This window comes from Trachurus trachurus (assembly GCF_905171665.1).
Source record: "Trachurus trachurus genome assembly, chromosome: 7".
In the NCBI taxonomy this organism is placed as follows: Eukaryota; Metazoa; Chordata; class Actinopteri; order Carangiformes; family Carangidae; genus Trachurus; species Trachurus trachurus.
Genome location: NC_139901.1, coordinates 30,953,203 through 30,970,739, shown reverse-complemented (window position 1 = coordinate 30,970,739; position 17,537 = coordinate 30,953,203). Strand labels below are relative to the sequence as shown.

The window sequence follows — 17,537 nt, the reverse complement described above, 5'->3', positions numbered from 1 at the left end:
ACAGAGTTGTTTTAGAGGGAAATTCATGCAAAAACCGCTGATGCGCGTTGCCTTCAGGGACAGTTTTTCATCAAGCAGTCTCTGTATTTCCCTCTAAAACAACTCTGTCTCGTAACGTTCTCTAAAAATAGCTTGCATCGACAATTAAAGTTAACAAACCTACTGCTATGACTATAGGGATTATGGCAATGGGCCAATTTGCCAAAAATGTTGAACTATCCCTTTAACGCCAAAGTGTTTTGTCAGTCAAAATCATTACAGAAAGAGACAATAAAATGTATTAATTTAATTGTATAGATGTGCAAAAGGAAGAGCAGTTAGCAGAGCCGTTATAACACACTGGGCTTATGTGTGTCAAACTAAACAAAGTGACAATCAGCTGTTACGTGACTTTTCTTGGGAACCGGTCGAGACGTCAGGAAGCTGCTGCTGAGATAAAAAAACAAAAAAAACAAAAACAAAAAAAGTGTGTGAAATCAGCAAATTCTCATTTTTTTACACTTTGGCTTCGACGCCGATTAAACAAACACGATGTGAGATGTTAATTTGTGAGTTGCAGCCTACAGTAGAGGAGCTGGTTGTTTCTGTTGGACCTGCCTCTGGTTTCACATCTGAAGGAAAATAAATGCATCGCAAACCAAAAAATAAAAGTCAAACTGCTCCTTTAGCCCACAGAAGAGGAGGAGGAGGAGGAGGAGGAGGAGCTGCTTCCCTGCTGTGTTATGGTGTGGTCCCATCTGACAGCTCTACTTTACAGGCCGGATAATCCTGCAGAAACATTAGTCAGACTATTTATATTAACTCTGAATTATCGTCCATCTTTTCACCGGGGCCTGAACCGCGAGTCACGTTGCAGCAGCCGAGGCTTAACTCCCAGCATGCAGTGGGGGGGCGGGAAGGGGTCAAAATGGGGTCGAAGGTGGACAGATGATACTAATCCAAAATACGAGCGACTCACTGCAGCAACCTGTTGTTGTAGTCGTTCGCTTCGTTCCGCTGCACAAACCCTCATGTTTCTTCATTTTATTATTTTTTTTTTTTTTTGCCTTAATTCGCCGTCCCTGCAGCTATAAAACACATGACCGAGTGTGTCCTGTGTCCTCCTCCTAGTCCGGGGGCAAATTGGAGTCCTGCTCCTACATATCAAGGAGAGGAGAGGGGAAAAAAGTGGATTTCCAAACAGTATGAGACATCTGATATTTACGAGCATACGGAATTGAGATCAGATGTTCGGTCTCCATTACCATAATCCAATCTGTAGGGAAAACAAACGCCGAATTGTGAGCGATTTTTGTTCGGCCGGCGCTGTGAAAAAGAGAAAAAGACCAAAGGCTTCGATTATCAGCGGTAAAAAGTTGTGCATTTTCAGTTTTTATGTGTGTGTGTGTGTGTGTGTTGTTGTATTCTCTGGCCCTGCTCTTGTTTTCCAGCTCCCCCGCCTCGCATTAGTCATCGCCGGGGTTTTTTATTCACCGTGGGGTCGTGATAGGAATACTGATGCCACTTTACTACAATTCATCCATCACTTAGGGAGGGGGGGGGGACCACTCAGGGATGGATGGATGTTGCCATAGCGCTGATTCAATGTCCGCAGCACAGCATGGCGTAAAAAAAAAAAACCTGTGGCAGCAACAACAACCGCACACACCGGATGGCTGGACGGTGTGAAAGAGAGAGCAGAGGAACTGAGTGATCGGATTTCATCGCACTTAATAAACTGTTCACACCAGAGAGTGAGTGTGTGTGTGTGTGTGTGTGGCGGCTGCAGGATGTCCGACAGGCAGATTAAGAGGGTTTTTTTTCCCCTCCTTCATGGCTCTTTGTGTGTGTGTGTGTGTGTGTGAGAGAGACGTCTTGTTATTCACTAAAATGAAATGAGAGGCGACGGCCAGCGCTCCTGCAGCGAGTCGCCTCCCTCAGCACAAAGAGCTCAGGGATGACATCATCTCCTCATCTCAGAGGATTAATCCACTTTCACACAAATCATCAATTAACTTATAACATGTGAAAAAAAAACATGAGTCGACACAATAAATGAATTAAAAAATATTGGGTGAGAGGGAACGAGCTTGGCCGCCTGTGTCCTTCAAAATGCTGCGTCACAAACATAGAACATTATCCGATATTTAGTCGATATCTGGGCCGATATCCGATCATTATATCGGAGTGGTGCGTCCTTACTTCCCATGTTTGGTTTCTTTTTTTTTACTAAAGCACAACTTCACCAATATAATCTGACAAGTATTTTTACTTGAACCTCTTTTATTAACATATTGGGCCTAAAAATACAGAAGTAGTAGTAGTAGTAGTAGTTTTATCAGCGGATTCTACCACGATTTTGCAAAATGACGAAAAATTACGGATATATGGAAAGAAATGCGATGCCTGCCCATCCCATTCAACGGTTTGACGCTCAGATAAATATTTTTGTACCATCAAATCTCCGGTTTTACATGATGCTCTATCAACGTCAAACTAAAACTGGGAGACCTCAAAGGAATTTAAAATCGAAAGCAACTGGACTTAGTTATTTGTCTAGGAAGACGTTTCACCTCTCATCCAAGAGGCTTCATCAGTTCATGTAGCATCTGACCAGGCTGGGACTGGTCCAACTATCTGGTTCACTGGTTCCCTTTTCTAAAACTGGGAGAGTTTCAAATCTGCAGTTTCAAGTAGGGATGCCTCAATCTAATATTAAGATTGGATATCGTCCCAGATATTGACCAAATAGCTAGATCGGGTATCGGATAATGGGGCTGATCCAAGTAATGTAAAAGGTAATGTAAAAGTCAAGCCTGATGCCTTCACTGTCTTCAAGGTGTAGCCTACAGTTTACTAATTCAACAGTGGTATCGGGTCGGTTTCGGGTATTGGCCGATACGTATTGCTATCGGCATTGGGACTAAAAAAGATGGATCGGTGCATCCCTAATGGGAATGTTACACACTTTTTTTAAATGTGGTATATAAAGGCAAACCAAAAGTATTCAAAAATGGCAAAAATAGGTTCAGGCTACTAAGAGTTTACTAAACTAACTTCATCAACCATCAGTAAAAACCTCAGTGATCCCAGAACAAACTGCAGCTCGAACTACGACCTCGTTGGACAGACACCTCCTGCATCTTCTGGAGCGATCGGACACAGCGATGATCGAGTCTCAATAGAAACTGATGTGTTCAAGTGTCCAACAGTCATAATTCCTTGGCTGCGGCTCCTCAGGTGGTTTGAGACCAGTTCTCCGTCCAGATGCTGACAAGATGTAAATGCATCCACCTCTCCAGGATCCATACCGTGGTCTTTACTCGTCCCAGGAGGAGCGACTTCGGCGAGTGAGCCAAAGTTCAGCTGCAGGTTTATTGTCTTTTCCTCACATATACTAGAGTTATATTACAGGGGAGAGACGACCGGCTGTGGATCTCAACACAACATATATCTAACGGACACACAGCGGACCGAACAGCCGTCAGAGGCACACTCAGCAGAAACAAGATGTTTGAAGGAAACTTTACGTCTTTAAATCTGCAAAACCTACATTTTCTTCCTAAAAACACATCACGATGATCCACACAGCTCTGATCTGTACCTGAAGACCAATAAATGTTGGTAACCGGTTCGCAAATTAGCACCTAGCACAATGACTAATGGTTTATACGTGACCGTGACAAGTGGAAATGAGGCAGAGGCGATCGCTCTCAGACTGCAAGAGAAGCCTCTGCTCAAATATGAACGGTTGTGTTCACGTTTCATTGACTAAAGATGCGTTAGAACTGGTTCAACTCTAAGACGAGTTCATTGCGAATCAGCTCCGTATCTTTTGGTTCGACTGACTCGATCTTCTTCTCATGCATCCCCGTAGCGTCTCGGTGCATTAAACCTGTTGGAGCTCAGCGTCCATGGACTTCAATGGGGCGGCACAGAAACGAGACGGTCATTGGATAAATGCTGCGATGTTGCAATGGGCTTCTGCATGCTGATTGGAGGATCTGTCTAAAGGCTGAATCCCTTTTTTGATTGACAGCTAATTTGAAACATTACACCGGCGCCAGAGGATTGTCCAGTTCTGTCCAATTGTGGTTGAGTCAAACAGCTCATTTTTTGGTATTTGCATAGCGATATAACTCATTTCCACTATACAATGTAGATAAAACACAATTATAGTATTTCCTTGTTTCAGTTTAACATAATTCTCACGAGTTTAGTTCCATTAGTTTGATCTTTCAAAAGACCTCACATGCAGAACATTTCCCTGAAAAGGAACGGATGGAGGCTGATCATGAGCTTCCCTTCTTTTTAAAAAAAAAAAAAACAGCAGCCGCCACTGAAATGAGGAGGACGATGAGTCATTTCCACGGCCGTGCTGCTCAATAAACTGAAGCTGATTTATTTGGATGAAAACGAGGATCGACAACGGCGAACGGCAACTTTGCAGGAAAGGAAACTTCCTACATCGTGACAAAGACACAGTCACCTCTGCTCACCGTCACCGGGGGGATTCATGTGCTGACAACAGGCTTGTGCACATGTGGAAGGAGGATATGATTCACTTGCATCATGGAGCTGTGGAGGTTCCCAGGTCAAACACCACCACCACCACTACTACACTGCAAAAACTCAAAATCTTTCCAAGAATATTTGTCCTTTTTCTTGTCAAAATGTCTCATTTCTAGTCAAAACTAATCTCTTTCCACTTAAATTAAGACTCATCACCTAAAAATGTACTTGTTTTTAGATAATTTTCACTTGTTTCAAACAAATATTCACTTGAAATAAGTAGAAAAATCTGCCAGTGAAAGCAAGTTTTTTGTGCTTGTAATAAGGAAGAAAAACTTGCTCCACTATCAGATTTTTCTACTTATTTCAAGTGAAAATATGCTTGAAATAAGTAAAAACTGTCTAGAAACAAGCTACTTTTTAATGTGATGTTTCTTATTTTACGTATAATGAGATATGTTTTGACTAGAAATGACATTTTGACTAGAAATAAGACAAATATTCTTGGTAAGATATTTGAGTTTTTGCAGTGTACTACTACTACTCCTGCTCCTACCACTGGACCTGTGAGATTACTCAACTCAGCAGGAGAAACTCTGGTTTTTCGATGCCCAACGATTCAGTCTCTGTTGTGTTTGCAGGCGCTCCTTCAAACGCTCTGATCATCGACGACCTTCCAGCAGCTGCCGAGCCTCCGACTGGCGAAAGCTCCTTCATCTGGCCTCATTATCAAACATGAAAGCTTGAAAGCTTTCTCCAGCGAGCGGAGCAGCAGCAGCTTCTCCGTGGGAGGCCGACGCCGCTGCTGCTGCTGCTGTGATTAAGAAATCATCACACGCTGCCACTACAGCGCGTTGGTTGGACGTGTCATAGCTGGGTCTGTTTTTATTCGCTCACATCAGGATGACACTGATTGGAGGTTAAGCCTCCAGGTGCGACACCTTGCTGCGGGGTGGGGTGGGGGCCGGGGTGAGCAGAGGAATGTGGGCCAATCCCTGATTAAGACACGCGACCATCAAACTGCACAGTGCTGGCGATAATCCCTGTCACTTTCATTACCTGGAGTCGTCGCTGCTGTTGTTGTTGTTGTTAGCGGTGGAGAACGCAGCTCGTCCCTTAACGAGATGATGATGATGATGCAAATCCACGGGTCATTAAATCAAGCACATGAATGAAAATTTAAACCGTCCGGGATGGAGGAGCAGGAGGTTTAATGAGCCTAATGCAGGAAGTCAGAACCAGGACACAGGATTTAGGAGAAATTAAATATGTAAACAGAGCGGTTTGTAAATCACTGAGTGGTGGAAGGAGGAGGAGGAGGAGGAAGAGCTCACATCATTTACTACGTTGAAGGAATATTTCACCAAAAAATGAAATTCAGTCATTATTGACTCCCCCTCATGCTGATGAATACTCCAGAGTAGTTTTTTATTCCTCAAAGTGCATCTGGAGACCCGGGAGGCCGGTTCCTAGTCCAACCAAAACTTTATATGAGAGTAATAGCGCCAGACACAAACACGTCCATAAAACTACACAAAAAACATTTAATATTCCTCCACACTGCTCGTCTGCTGCAATCCAAGTGTCCTGAAGGGAGATAGTCCAGAGTTTACTGGAAACTACCTCATTTAGGACATTTTTACAGCCTAAACAGGCCTGTATTGAATTTGCCTGAGGCGCGCTCTCAGTAAACTCTGGACTATATCCCTTCAGGACACTTGGATTGCAGTGGACGAGCAGTGTGGAGGAATATTACATTTTTTTTTTGTAGTTTTATAGACTTTTTTGTGTCGGGCGCTATTGACTCTCATATAAAGTTTTCGTTGGACTACGAACCGGCCTCCCAGGTCTCAAGATGCACTTTGAGGAATAAAAAACTACTCATCAGCATGAGGGTGAGTCACTAATGATTGAATTTCATTTTTTGGTGAACTATTCCTTTAAAGTTTAGAATGTGAACTAAAGAGAAGTTCTTCATGCAGAAAAATGACCTGCAGCTCATAATATTTTTAATTCATTCAGTGTTTTATAATCTTATTGTTACGTTTTTCTGTAGTGTATCAATATTAAAGCAGAATTTACCACTGTAAACTCTAAAGGTGGAGGACGATGTGATGATCTTGATCAACAGAAACTAAACTTCGATAAATAACAGTTCTGTTAAAATGTAAACTGCATATTACGAGCGCATGCAGGAAACTGATGTGATTGGTTTTGGAAACAGAAAACCGCATCGCAATGTGCAAATCACTTCCTGTCAGGATTTTCAGAATAAAATCTGTCAACAGGATGACAATACTGGTTCAGATTGAGGACTATGTTTCTAGTCAATAAATCAACTGGACGAAACAAACAAATCCTCAAACAAAACGTTTTTTTTCTCCATAAGAATAATGACACTTCAAAAGCAAACACATCAAAAGACGATGTTCCTCATTAATTCAAGTTGCTGATGCATAAATTGATTAAATCTTGACTAATCATTTCAGATACTTTCATATTTAACAAACTCCATATGTTGGTTGAGTAAAAAGTAAAAACATTTCTCTTTCATGTGGTGGAGCAGAAGAACACAAGTGCCTTAAAGCCACACACAAGTAAATGCCCCTAGTTTCAGTCGGCCATCTTTGAACAGATGCAGGTACCACAGGAGACAGATGTGACAGAGGTTCCTATCAATCACAACAAATGAAGCTCCATCACCACCACCGACCCCCCCAACACGGTGAGGGTGAACAGACGCAAATCGCATGGAATGAAAACAAAGTTACGCAACATTATGAACGATATGAATCATCACCTGCGGGATAAGCACCTGGCTTTGTACCCCAGAGTAAAGGTAAATACACAGTAACTATTATGTTAAAAGGGACAACGAGGAGTTTTGGAAAAGCAAAGCGTTTTCTCACTACATTTATGAGCCTCCGCGCACCGTGAAATTCTTTGACCGGCGCAAGACAGACTCATGTTTTCATTCATCAAGAATTAAAGTCAGAGGTTGGAAGACGATCACATACCGTCGTAGTTCCGACCATAAACGGTGATTCGGCGGCGTTATTCTCATGACTCGCCACGAAACCGAAAGTAAAGAAACGCTGGTCGGCTCGCCCAGCATTTCCACCACCACTAATAATAACAAAATAACGATAGAGACAAAACGATATATTTATCAAAAATGGTAACGTAGATTCATCCACATTAATGAGAGACTTTTTTATAACCAAATAGAAACTCCTCGTTGTCCCTTTAATGTCAATTTTAACGTAACACTGAACTGGTACGAATTTAAATGTTAGCGCCTCATTTGTAAAAAAGGTTAACATTTGAATACTTCAAACATTTTTCTGAAGGATTAATAATTGGTCCTATATTAAATAATTTGTTTAGTGAATTGGTAATGCAATTATATTTTGACTATATTTGATTTCACACATCCATAGTGTTGTAAAATTATTGAATTTAATAATCGTAATAATCGTGATTATTTCTCTGACAATAATCGTACCATGAAAATCTATAATCGTGACATCCCTAAACACAACACAAGACAACACAACACACGTCCTCCTCACTGTCGTCAACCGTGAACTGAGATGAAGCTGATGAAACTGGAGCGCTAACGGCCTCTGATTGGTCGTTATTGGTACCAACAGACTGAAGGAGCTGAAGGAGCAGAAGGAGCTGACCTCGATGTGAAGGGAGCTGCTCCAGGGCCTCAGGCTTGGCAATAACTTCCTGTTCTGTAAACATGTATTAAATATGAAGTCAGTGAATGAAATCCAACTGTTGTAGCTCTTTTCCCCCAAAAGAAAGAGAACAAGAAGAGGAAGAGGATGAGGAGGAGGAGGAGGAGGAGGAGGAGGAGGAGGGAACAGACTGAACCTGTCAAGAGTCAAATATAAAAACTGAAACTGAAGATGACTGTTTTCCTAATTAAATCTTCCTTTAAATCAAAATACAGGTTCTAGTTCCCCAAATAAATACTAAATATGATTGGATTTCAGGCTGGACTGACGTTGCTATTTTAGGCACAAATTGATTTAGCAGTGAAACCTGCTGATTTTCTCTGCAGGTCTCTTTTCTACATTCATATGCAACAGAAAACACATCTTGAAGGAAACATAGCTGGTTAATCCGAAATTTGCTTCATATTTGATGGTTCCAGCTTCTCGCCGGTGGTGTCAAATCATTTGGACTATTGTTAGTCGACCAATAAACATTGAAAATCTCATCTTTGGAAAAAAATCTGATGAGTATTTTTTTGATAGTTTCCCACAGAAACTTTTTAAAATCAAGAAAATATTCCAGTCCAGCCTCTGTATCATCTTCTAGAAACCTTCAGTCCAATCATCTCATGGCGGCGTGATCTACAGCCGGCTTTTACAGTTGTTCCCTGAACGCACCACATACCTCCTGATTAACATTTCATATACGATGCAGCTTGTCTCATCAGGAAACCGAAGCATTTTCTGACGTCTGAGGAGCCAAAAAAAAAAAAAAAAACACAACCCTGCTGATCAGAAGCTTTGAGTTCGTCTTTAGTCACAGTCGCATGTTGAAACGAAACCATGAGAAGCTTCGACAGGAGATTCGTCACCAGATTTAAATTCAATCCGATGCTTCTGAGCCCCATTTCTAATCACGTTAGTGTTTTTAAAAAAACAACCAAATGACTTGTCTTCCAATGCACTGAACATCAAATTGTTGATTTTCCATGCACATTTGATGCATTTTGCAAACCCCCACCCCCACCCCTCCTTTACACATTCCTCCACCCTCCTCCTCCTCCTCCTCCTGTGCACACACACACACACACACACACACACACACACACACACACACAGTTCACCGACTCTGCAGCTCAACTAATCTCTTATTATGTTGTTAATTTTCCCTCCAAACAGCCGTAGTTAATTCACCGATACCGAGGCGCAGACATTACACCAGATGCTTGGCATTCCTTCCAACCATGCAGGCATCTCCAGGAATTTGACATGCATGCAACCCTCGCCCCCCCACCCCATGCACCATGCACCATCTCTCCGTCAGCCTGTCATCTGACTGTGAGTCATAAATCCATCCATCCATCCATCCATCCATCCAGTCTTTCTCCAACGGACGCACAAGCAGCAGCCAACACCACAGGTCATTGGCCTCGGATTCCCTCTGTGAGTCAATGACAAGCTCATCACCATGAAGGCAGCATCGCATCGCCTCGGCTCTGCACCCGCAAGCTGTTCACATGGAGGAGGGGGGGTTAGGGTAAGGTGGGGGGTGAGGGGGGGCTCGGTCTCTCTTCTCGCCTTGGACCATTCAGACACAGAGAAAAGAGTCTGTCTCTCAGCGGAAGCCGGACGCTCTCTCTCCCCCCAATGGACAATGGACATATTCTGCCAGAGGACGGAGACACTGAATAATCCATTAATGAAAAGAAAAATCTTCTCAAGTGTCTAAATAGCATAAATAACAAGAACCACATTCACATTCACAGATCCAGATCCAGAGTGTTTTAAAACAGAACCAGGAGGCTGAGAAATGAAATAAAGTCAGACTGCGGCTCAACCAACACGTATTTATAAAGTGCTCAGGAGTTATTTCCTTTCACTGCTTCAATCAAACTCTCCTCAACTGCCCCATAAATTACACCGTGATGACAGACGGAGTCGCTGCAGGAGGAAGCTTCAGATTTTACTTCTATATATACATATATATATAGATATATTTATATGTGTGACTGATATTTATTTATGTCGGTGGATGTGATACGTTCAGGGTCAGACGACAAAATGACTCTGGTGAAGTTTAGATGTGAATAAACAAGTTGTTTGTGGAGTTTTTTCTGTATGAACCAGGTCATAATAGATAACTAATATAGATTTCATTTACTCTAGTTGAAGACAAACAAGTTGTTTTTTGAATATTTTGCTGATTTGTTCAGTATCAATGCATCTGCAACTCACAAATATGTTAATTCACAACATACGGTATCCTCATGCATATTGTATCCTCACAGCTTCAGGTTTCCTTCAAGACGTATTTTCTGCTGCATATTTAGAAGTTTAGAAAAGAGACAGATAATCTGCACCTTTCACTGTCAGAAATCACTTTATTCCTACAATAGTGATAAATAAAATAATATAGAAAACGGTGAAAAAACGGCTTTAAATGTCAGTCCATACTGAAATCCAAAGATATTCAGTTTAGCTTCATGTATGACACAGAGTCTGTGGAGCTAAAACCTGTGATTTCTGGCATAAAATGGTTTAAAATGATCATTTCATCATGAAAACTGTTGTTAATGATGATGATTCTTTTTGTTCTCTAACTTAAACTGTACATTTTTGGGTTGATGTTGTTGGTCAGACATAGAGACATCTCAGACTCTATAAGAGCTGAACCAAAAATGATAGATATCGATATGAAAATGATGATCAGCTGCAGCTCTGATTCATTTTCTATGAACTCCTATGGGGGTTAACAGTTGCCTGTCACATGAGGCTCCAACAGTGAGTGAGTGTGAGCTCAGATTAACACGTCTGTGAGGAGAGAGCAGCTCAAACGATGTGTGTTGTGTCGGAGCAAACACAAACAAACACACACAGAGTTCCTGCGGCCTCGTCGTCGTGTTCATCGCAGCACTTTCTCAGACCAGATGTGGAGAAAGCATCACTGGTTGGTTGCAGTCAACACATCTGTCCGGGGTCAGAGTCTCCATAGAGACTATAAACAAACAAGTTTTCTGGAGAGCCGGCGGATTCGTCATGTCGTTGAGAAGTGCTTAACCAGCAGCTTTTTTTTTTTTTTTTTTTTTTTAAAGGGAGAGGAAGAAGTTCTTCACCGTCTGCTGCTGCTGCTGCTGCTGCTCTGCTCCTCGTCTCTGTCGAAGCAGCGAGTGATCGATCGTCGGACGAGGCCAGAGCTCCAGCTAATAAACAGAGGACGCTGGGATATGTCAGAGGTAATTGTGCAGAACTGATTTCCTGCATGGTTTTAGACATGTGTGGGAAGAGCGGTGCGTCACGCCAAATCCTCCTCATGGAGAAAAAAAACCCACGATTTTTTTTTCTTTCCTGCTTCCTCCCAGTCATCCACCTCCAGGCTCGTTACATAACTCCTCACACTGGAGCTGCTTTTAGCTCCACAAAGGAGCCGCTTCAATGTTCCCTGAAAACACTGTTACAGGCTTCAGTGGCCACGACAACTCGTGTCTTATATAGTCGTTTAAACACCGTGTGGCTGCAGATAAAAGACAAACATGAGCATGAACATGAGCTGGAGGGAAGAAAAAAAAAGCCTCACAAGAGCAAACAGGAGCAAACAGGGATGTCTGCAGCCCTGAGCCGGTGATTAAAAGGTGATTAAATCAGATCAAAGTCTGGGTTCTATATATTGTTTTATGTCAGTTTGATTGATTCAGATCAGAAGCTGCACATAATGATGTTAATATGAGGGTTAGGACCACTGGATTCACCTCCTGCAGAGCGACAGAAGGCGTGTCGACAAATGTGGTTGTTGTAGTTTTGCAGGAGCGATGTGGTCCGGAGACTTCTGCAGGTTTTTCAAATAAAAACCTGAGACCAGCTGTTGTCTATGAATCAAACCAAAGCTGCTCTTCCATGTTGCATGTAAACAAAAGCTGCTAAATGTCGCTTGTTTGTGACTGTGGGAACTGGAAGTCGACCTCAACGACGGATCTGCAAAGAGAAATGAAATCTCTGGCAGGTTGATCTGGGTTCACCCAGGATACGAGTGTGAATAAATGTTTTAAGTTTCGTCACATGTCTTGTGAAAATGCAAGTTTTAACTGGTTTAATGCGATCGCAGTGTAATAATTTACTGTAGAGGAAGAAAACTCTTAACGTTGAAGAAGATCCATTTAAATTCCTGGTACGAGACGGGTTTGGGAATTGGGAGTATCCGTAAAGGTTTGTTTATCGTTTCAGCGTTTCCTTAAAGTGGTACTTTTTGGAAACAAGTCCACCAGTGAACATACGCATCTCAAAATGCTGTGGTTACGGAAAAACGTTTTAAAAAGGTACAAAGGTGCTCCCATCTAGCGTTGCGGTTGTAAATCGGAAGCAACTCAATCGTATTTTTCATGCTGCATTCACATGAAATTGGGCAGAGGGCAGACGGACGACAGCCGCTGCACGTAACGGCATAAACAAGCCTCTATGTAAACAAGTGGTCCGTCAGCACGAGGCAAAACAATACACGTGACAATATGTTGTCATGGCGATGTGGTATTGTTTACCTGACCCACGTTTTACCGTCTTTCTCTGGACTTCTGTGACTAAAATGACATCTGGTTTGTTAGCGACGGCCGTCTGCCCGACTGCAGGTGAATGCAGCATCAGTGTAACGCTCCATTCCTCCTCACTGCGTTACCACGGTGACTTTTCACAGACGCCACCTCCACCTGAGCCGACAGCTCCGGTGTCTCCGCTGAGTTTCCGTGGTTTCCTACCGTCACGCTGCCACTGAACGTAAAAACATGGCGACATCACATGGCAGCAGCACCGAGCTTACCCGCTCCATGGAGATATGAATGATATGAACGGCTCATTCAGAGCTGAAAGGAACACTTCACTTTGTTGATGGGGGGGGTTACTGGTTAAAGCAGAAGTAAGCGATATTTTTGTGTTAATATAAGTCTTAAATAGTTGTATCTTCCGACAGCAATCACTTACATAGAGTGTTTGGTCTGAAACACGGGTCTGTCAGTCACTCTGCTCTGCTCTGAGCCCAGGAGAAAACTTTCCTTGTATCCTACAAGTTTTATCCAATGAGGAGAGAGAACGGCATAAAGGGGCGGTCCTCTCTGTGTGTGCAGCCAAGGGATGCGCCTGAATGTGGTGACGTAGGGACGAGGACCAATAGATCCATGACGAGGGCGGGGGCTGCTAACTCCGTCGGCTGACAAGACGTTATGGTGCGTTCAAGGCAGCCCGTAACTCGTGTTTTTCCGACCCGTGAAGTCGTACCAGTTCAATCTGGTACGAGTTCACGGGTCAGAAGTTACGAGTGGCCGTTATAGTGACTCTCACAGGCAACAGGTCGGAGAACACGAGTGGGTTGCCTGGAACGCCACAAAGTCGTAAGTCGTGACTTGAAGCTGTAACTTACGGTTTCAAAAGCCTGCCTGGAACGCAGCATTAGCCAAAACGACCGGATCGCTTACTTCTGCTTTAATGAAAAACAGACTTTTGAACCAAATAATTGATTTTTGTGAATAATAGATAACAGGAGAAGTTACACAATGTCCCTTTAAGCCATTTCTGTTACTGCTGCTGGAAGTCTTTTGATTTGATTTTGAAGGAGCAGCAGAGATTTTTATCTGCAGGAGCTCACACAAGTGCAGCGTCGCACAGGAAACTGAAGGATATTTACTCAGGTACCACTCTGCTCGGTCAGTGAGAGAGAGAAAGAGTGAGTCCACCACCACCACCACATCTACATCTACTCAACAGCTGTGGACGAGAAGCTCCAGAAATGTTGTTTATGTGAAAGAGAATCTGCCGTTAAACATAAAAACCAGTGGTGCGTGACCTCTCTGAAGAATGTTTTTTCTAGCTGGAGCCACTTGTTTCAGAGTTATTCGTCCTCTAATCGTTTCATTCAGGCCTGATGTTTCAAATATTAATAAAGAAAAGTGGAGTTTAGTTTTTAAAAGCTCAGAGGAGGAGGAGGAAGGCAAGTCAGACTGGGGTTGTTGTGTGACTCAGTGAAACTAAATAAAGTTTATACAAACATTATCAATCATCTCATCATCATGACCCCTCAGGTTTCATCTTGTGACGCTCAGAGATGGACAGAGTTCTCGACCCCAGTACTTGAGTAAGAGTACAAATACTACTGGTCAAAATTTACTCGGTTACAAGTAAAAGTAGCTCAGTCGACATGTTACTCAAGTAAGAGTAAAAAAGTACTTGCTCTAAAGGTACTTAACTATCCAAAAGTACGCTTTTAAATTTCAACATCAATGAATTACTATAATTTTTTCTAAATTAATTTAAGGAGCTTTTAACTCTTGTTTCTGAGAATTAACTCTTTGAAAGCAGCTGCACTGATGTGCTGCTTTTAGGGGTTAGGGTTTCCTTCTTTGACAAACACAGCTTGTGTCCAATAGGAGTTTAGAAAGAGCAGACCTGAAAGTAACGAGTACTTTTCAGCCTTCCTAGAAATTAAAGCAGAAGTAAGCGATCCGGTGGTTTTGGCTAACTTCCTGTCAGCCGATGGAGTTAGCAGTCCCCGCCCTCGATCCTACGTCACCACATTCACGCGCATCCCTTGGCTGCACACACAGAGAGGACCGCCCCTTTATGTCGTTCTCTCTCCTCATTGGATAAAGGTTGTAGGATACAAGGAAAGTTTTCTCCTCGGCTCAGAGCAGAGTGACTGACAGACCCGTGTTTCAGACCAAACACTCTATGTAAGTGATTGCTGTCGGAAGATATAACTATTTAAGACTTATATTAACACAAACATTCCGCTTACTTCTGCTTTAAGTTCAGTACTCAGGTAAATTTACTCCGTTAACTGTCTGACTGAGCCGCTGAACTAAACTGATGCATCATTGTTTAACAGTAACAATACAAGACGGATGATAACAACAACCTTCAACAAGTCCAAATCAATGCTTCATCATTTCACTAATGCACAGACATACTGTGTAGAAGAAAGACCCCTCCTCCTCCTCCTCCTCCTCTGTGGCTCACAGCTGGAGAGGATCTGGACCAGGTTCAGATGTGGGTGTAGAAAATTCCTGCCGTATTTATTTAACCTTTGCTGCAGGGCGCTCCGAGCCGGAGAGTGGAAACCTTCAGTTTCCTCTGATCTGATCGTTAATAACGACACACACACAGGGCGTTTTGAACTGGAGCTGGAACAGTCAGCAGCAGCGGCGGCACATTAAAGCTGCAGATAGACTGTCCATCAGCAGGTATTTCTGATTATTGATCAGGTTCTGTCAGCCAAGGAGGAAAAACCTCAAACTGTTGCTGCGTATCAGCGTTGGTGAGAGGATTTTTACACATTTTATAGTTAAAAATGAGAATGTCAAGTTTAAACTGCATTCTCTCATTAGGAGATTATTTATCTTGGAAATTTAAAGTGTTAAGAGGAGTTCTGCTGATGTTTTAAGTCTAAATCCTCAGCGTTAGGACTTTATATTGTCTTACCAGTTGTAAATATACAAGTTTAAGTTCTGCACAGAGCAGAAAAATGCCTCATGTCATCCTCACTCATTCTTAAATAAAGTAATTTACACAAAGGATAGGAAAATAAGATGTTCAGAAAAGCCCAAAGTGACATTCAGTGTGTTTTTCTGTTAAAACAATAAAAAATCATTGATATTATTAACAATAAATTGCCATTACATGTGTTTATATTTAGATTTTGGGGATTTTTCGTGGTTAAAGATGTCTTTTCAGAATAAATGCTATCCTAAACTGTGACTGAACCTGTTTAACTGTAGTGGAGAGATAGTGTGTATAGGCTATTAAGTAGCTATGTAACAGAGGGAGTCAATCTTAAATGTTGACCTTAAATAATCCACAGCAGCACATGAAGTAAACACACAGTGTGATCTCCTGAACAACAACACGTGGCTCTTTAATGGATCCTCACTGATAAACAAGCGGACAAACAAACTGCAGCAGCAGCACGAGGGTGCAGGGTGATCGATTCCAGCAGAGGGAGAGACCATGTGACCATCATCATCATCATCACCACCATCATCATCACCACCATCATCATCATCACCATCTCTGAGGCTGCGATCATGACATGACAGATGCTCTAGTCTGAAAACTATGACTATAGATGATAATCCACCGTTTATCGAACCGAGTATTAATCGCGTGCAACGTGTCGCAGTTTGGTTCACGTGCAACATGCAGAGAAAAGGAGAGAGAGAGGACACACACACACACACACACACACACACACACACACACACACACACACACACACACACACACACACACACGCACACACACTTGCAGCTCCAGCCTGAGATCAGTAATATGTCATCTAACCCAACACACACACACATGAACAGCAGCAGCAGCGGAGTAACCAAACTGACTGAGCGCGAGCAGCAGCTCTCGCGCACAGTTTGGTGTCTCAGTCTTACCTGAACCGGGGTGAATCTTTAATGCAGTCTTCAAAATCCACCGTCATCTTGAAAACTTTTTTTTATTATCTCCTCGTCCCTTTGTTTTTAAAAAAAGCAGCAGCAGCGCGGCTCTCATCTCCGTGTGCAGCAGCGGGAAATCGAGCTGTTTATATCCGACACAGAGCGCCTCTCCCTCGGTCTCCTGCTCCGGCTGCTCCCGCTCTCTCTCTGGTTCTTCTCTTCTCTCTCTTCTCTCTCACCCACTCCGGCTCCTCTGAGGCTCCGCAGCCGCTTCGTTCACTACTCACTACCCCGTGATGCGTTCACTGGCTCCTCCCATGCTCGGAGTTTTGAGTTCCCGCTTGCAGCCGTTAAAGGGATAGTTCAACATTTAGTCAGGTCCTCCTATCACCATTATCCCTAGATAGATAGATAGATAGATAGATAGATAGATAGATAGATAGATAGATAGATAGATAGATAGATAGATAGATAGATAGATAGATAGATAGATAGATAGATAGATAGATAGATAGATAGATAGATAGATAGATAGATAGATAGATAGATAGATAGATAGACTTTATTGATCCCAAGCTGGGAAATTACAGTGCAGCAGCAGCAGCATTACACAGACACACAGTGACGATAACAACATATAGTATAAGAATATAAAGAACAAACTATACATAATAAAATATAAAGAACAAACTATACATAATAAAAAAGCAATAGCAAATAAAATGTGGTGTCCTACAAAAGTATATACAACAAGTAAAAAATGTGTGATGTGTGTAATTGTGTAGAAAATAAAGTGCGTAGTGACTGTAAGTTATGACCAGAGTTTTTTAGCTGTTATTATACAGTGTGATGGTATGTGGCAGGAGAGATTTCCTGTATCTGTCCCTTCGACAGCGGAGCTGGAGCA

At 42.5% G+C, this 17,537-nt stretch overlaps 1 protein-coding gene across 1 annotated transcript in view; it reads right to left on the bottom strand.

Moving 5' to 3' along the window:
* The window catches only part of LOC310988707 (arf-GAP with coiled-coil, ANK repeat and PH domain-containing protein 3-like), a 104,784-nt gene extending 87,952 nt beyond the window's left edge, over positions 1-16,832 (bottom strand). Inside the window, 1 exon segment of the mRNA XM_083975395.1 lies at positions 16,628-16,832. Within this exon segment, the coding sequence (XP_083831521.1) occupies positions 16,628-16,674 (47 nt within the window). The 5' untranslated portion in view covers positions 16,675-16,832.
* Between the last annotated feature and the right edge of the window lie 705 nt (positions 16,833-17,537).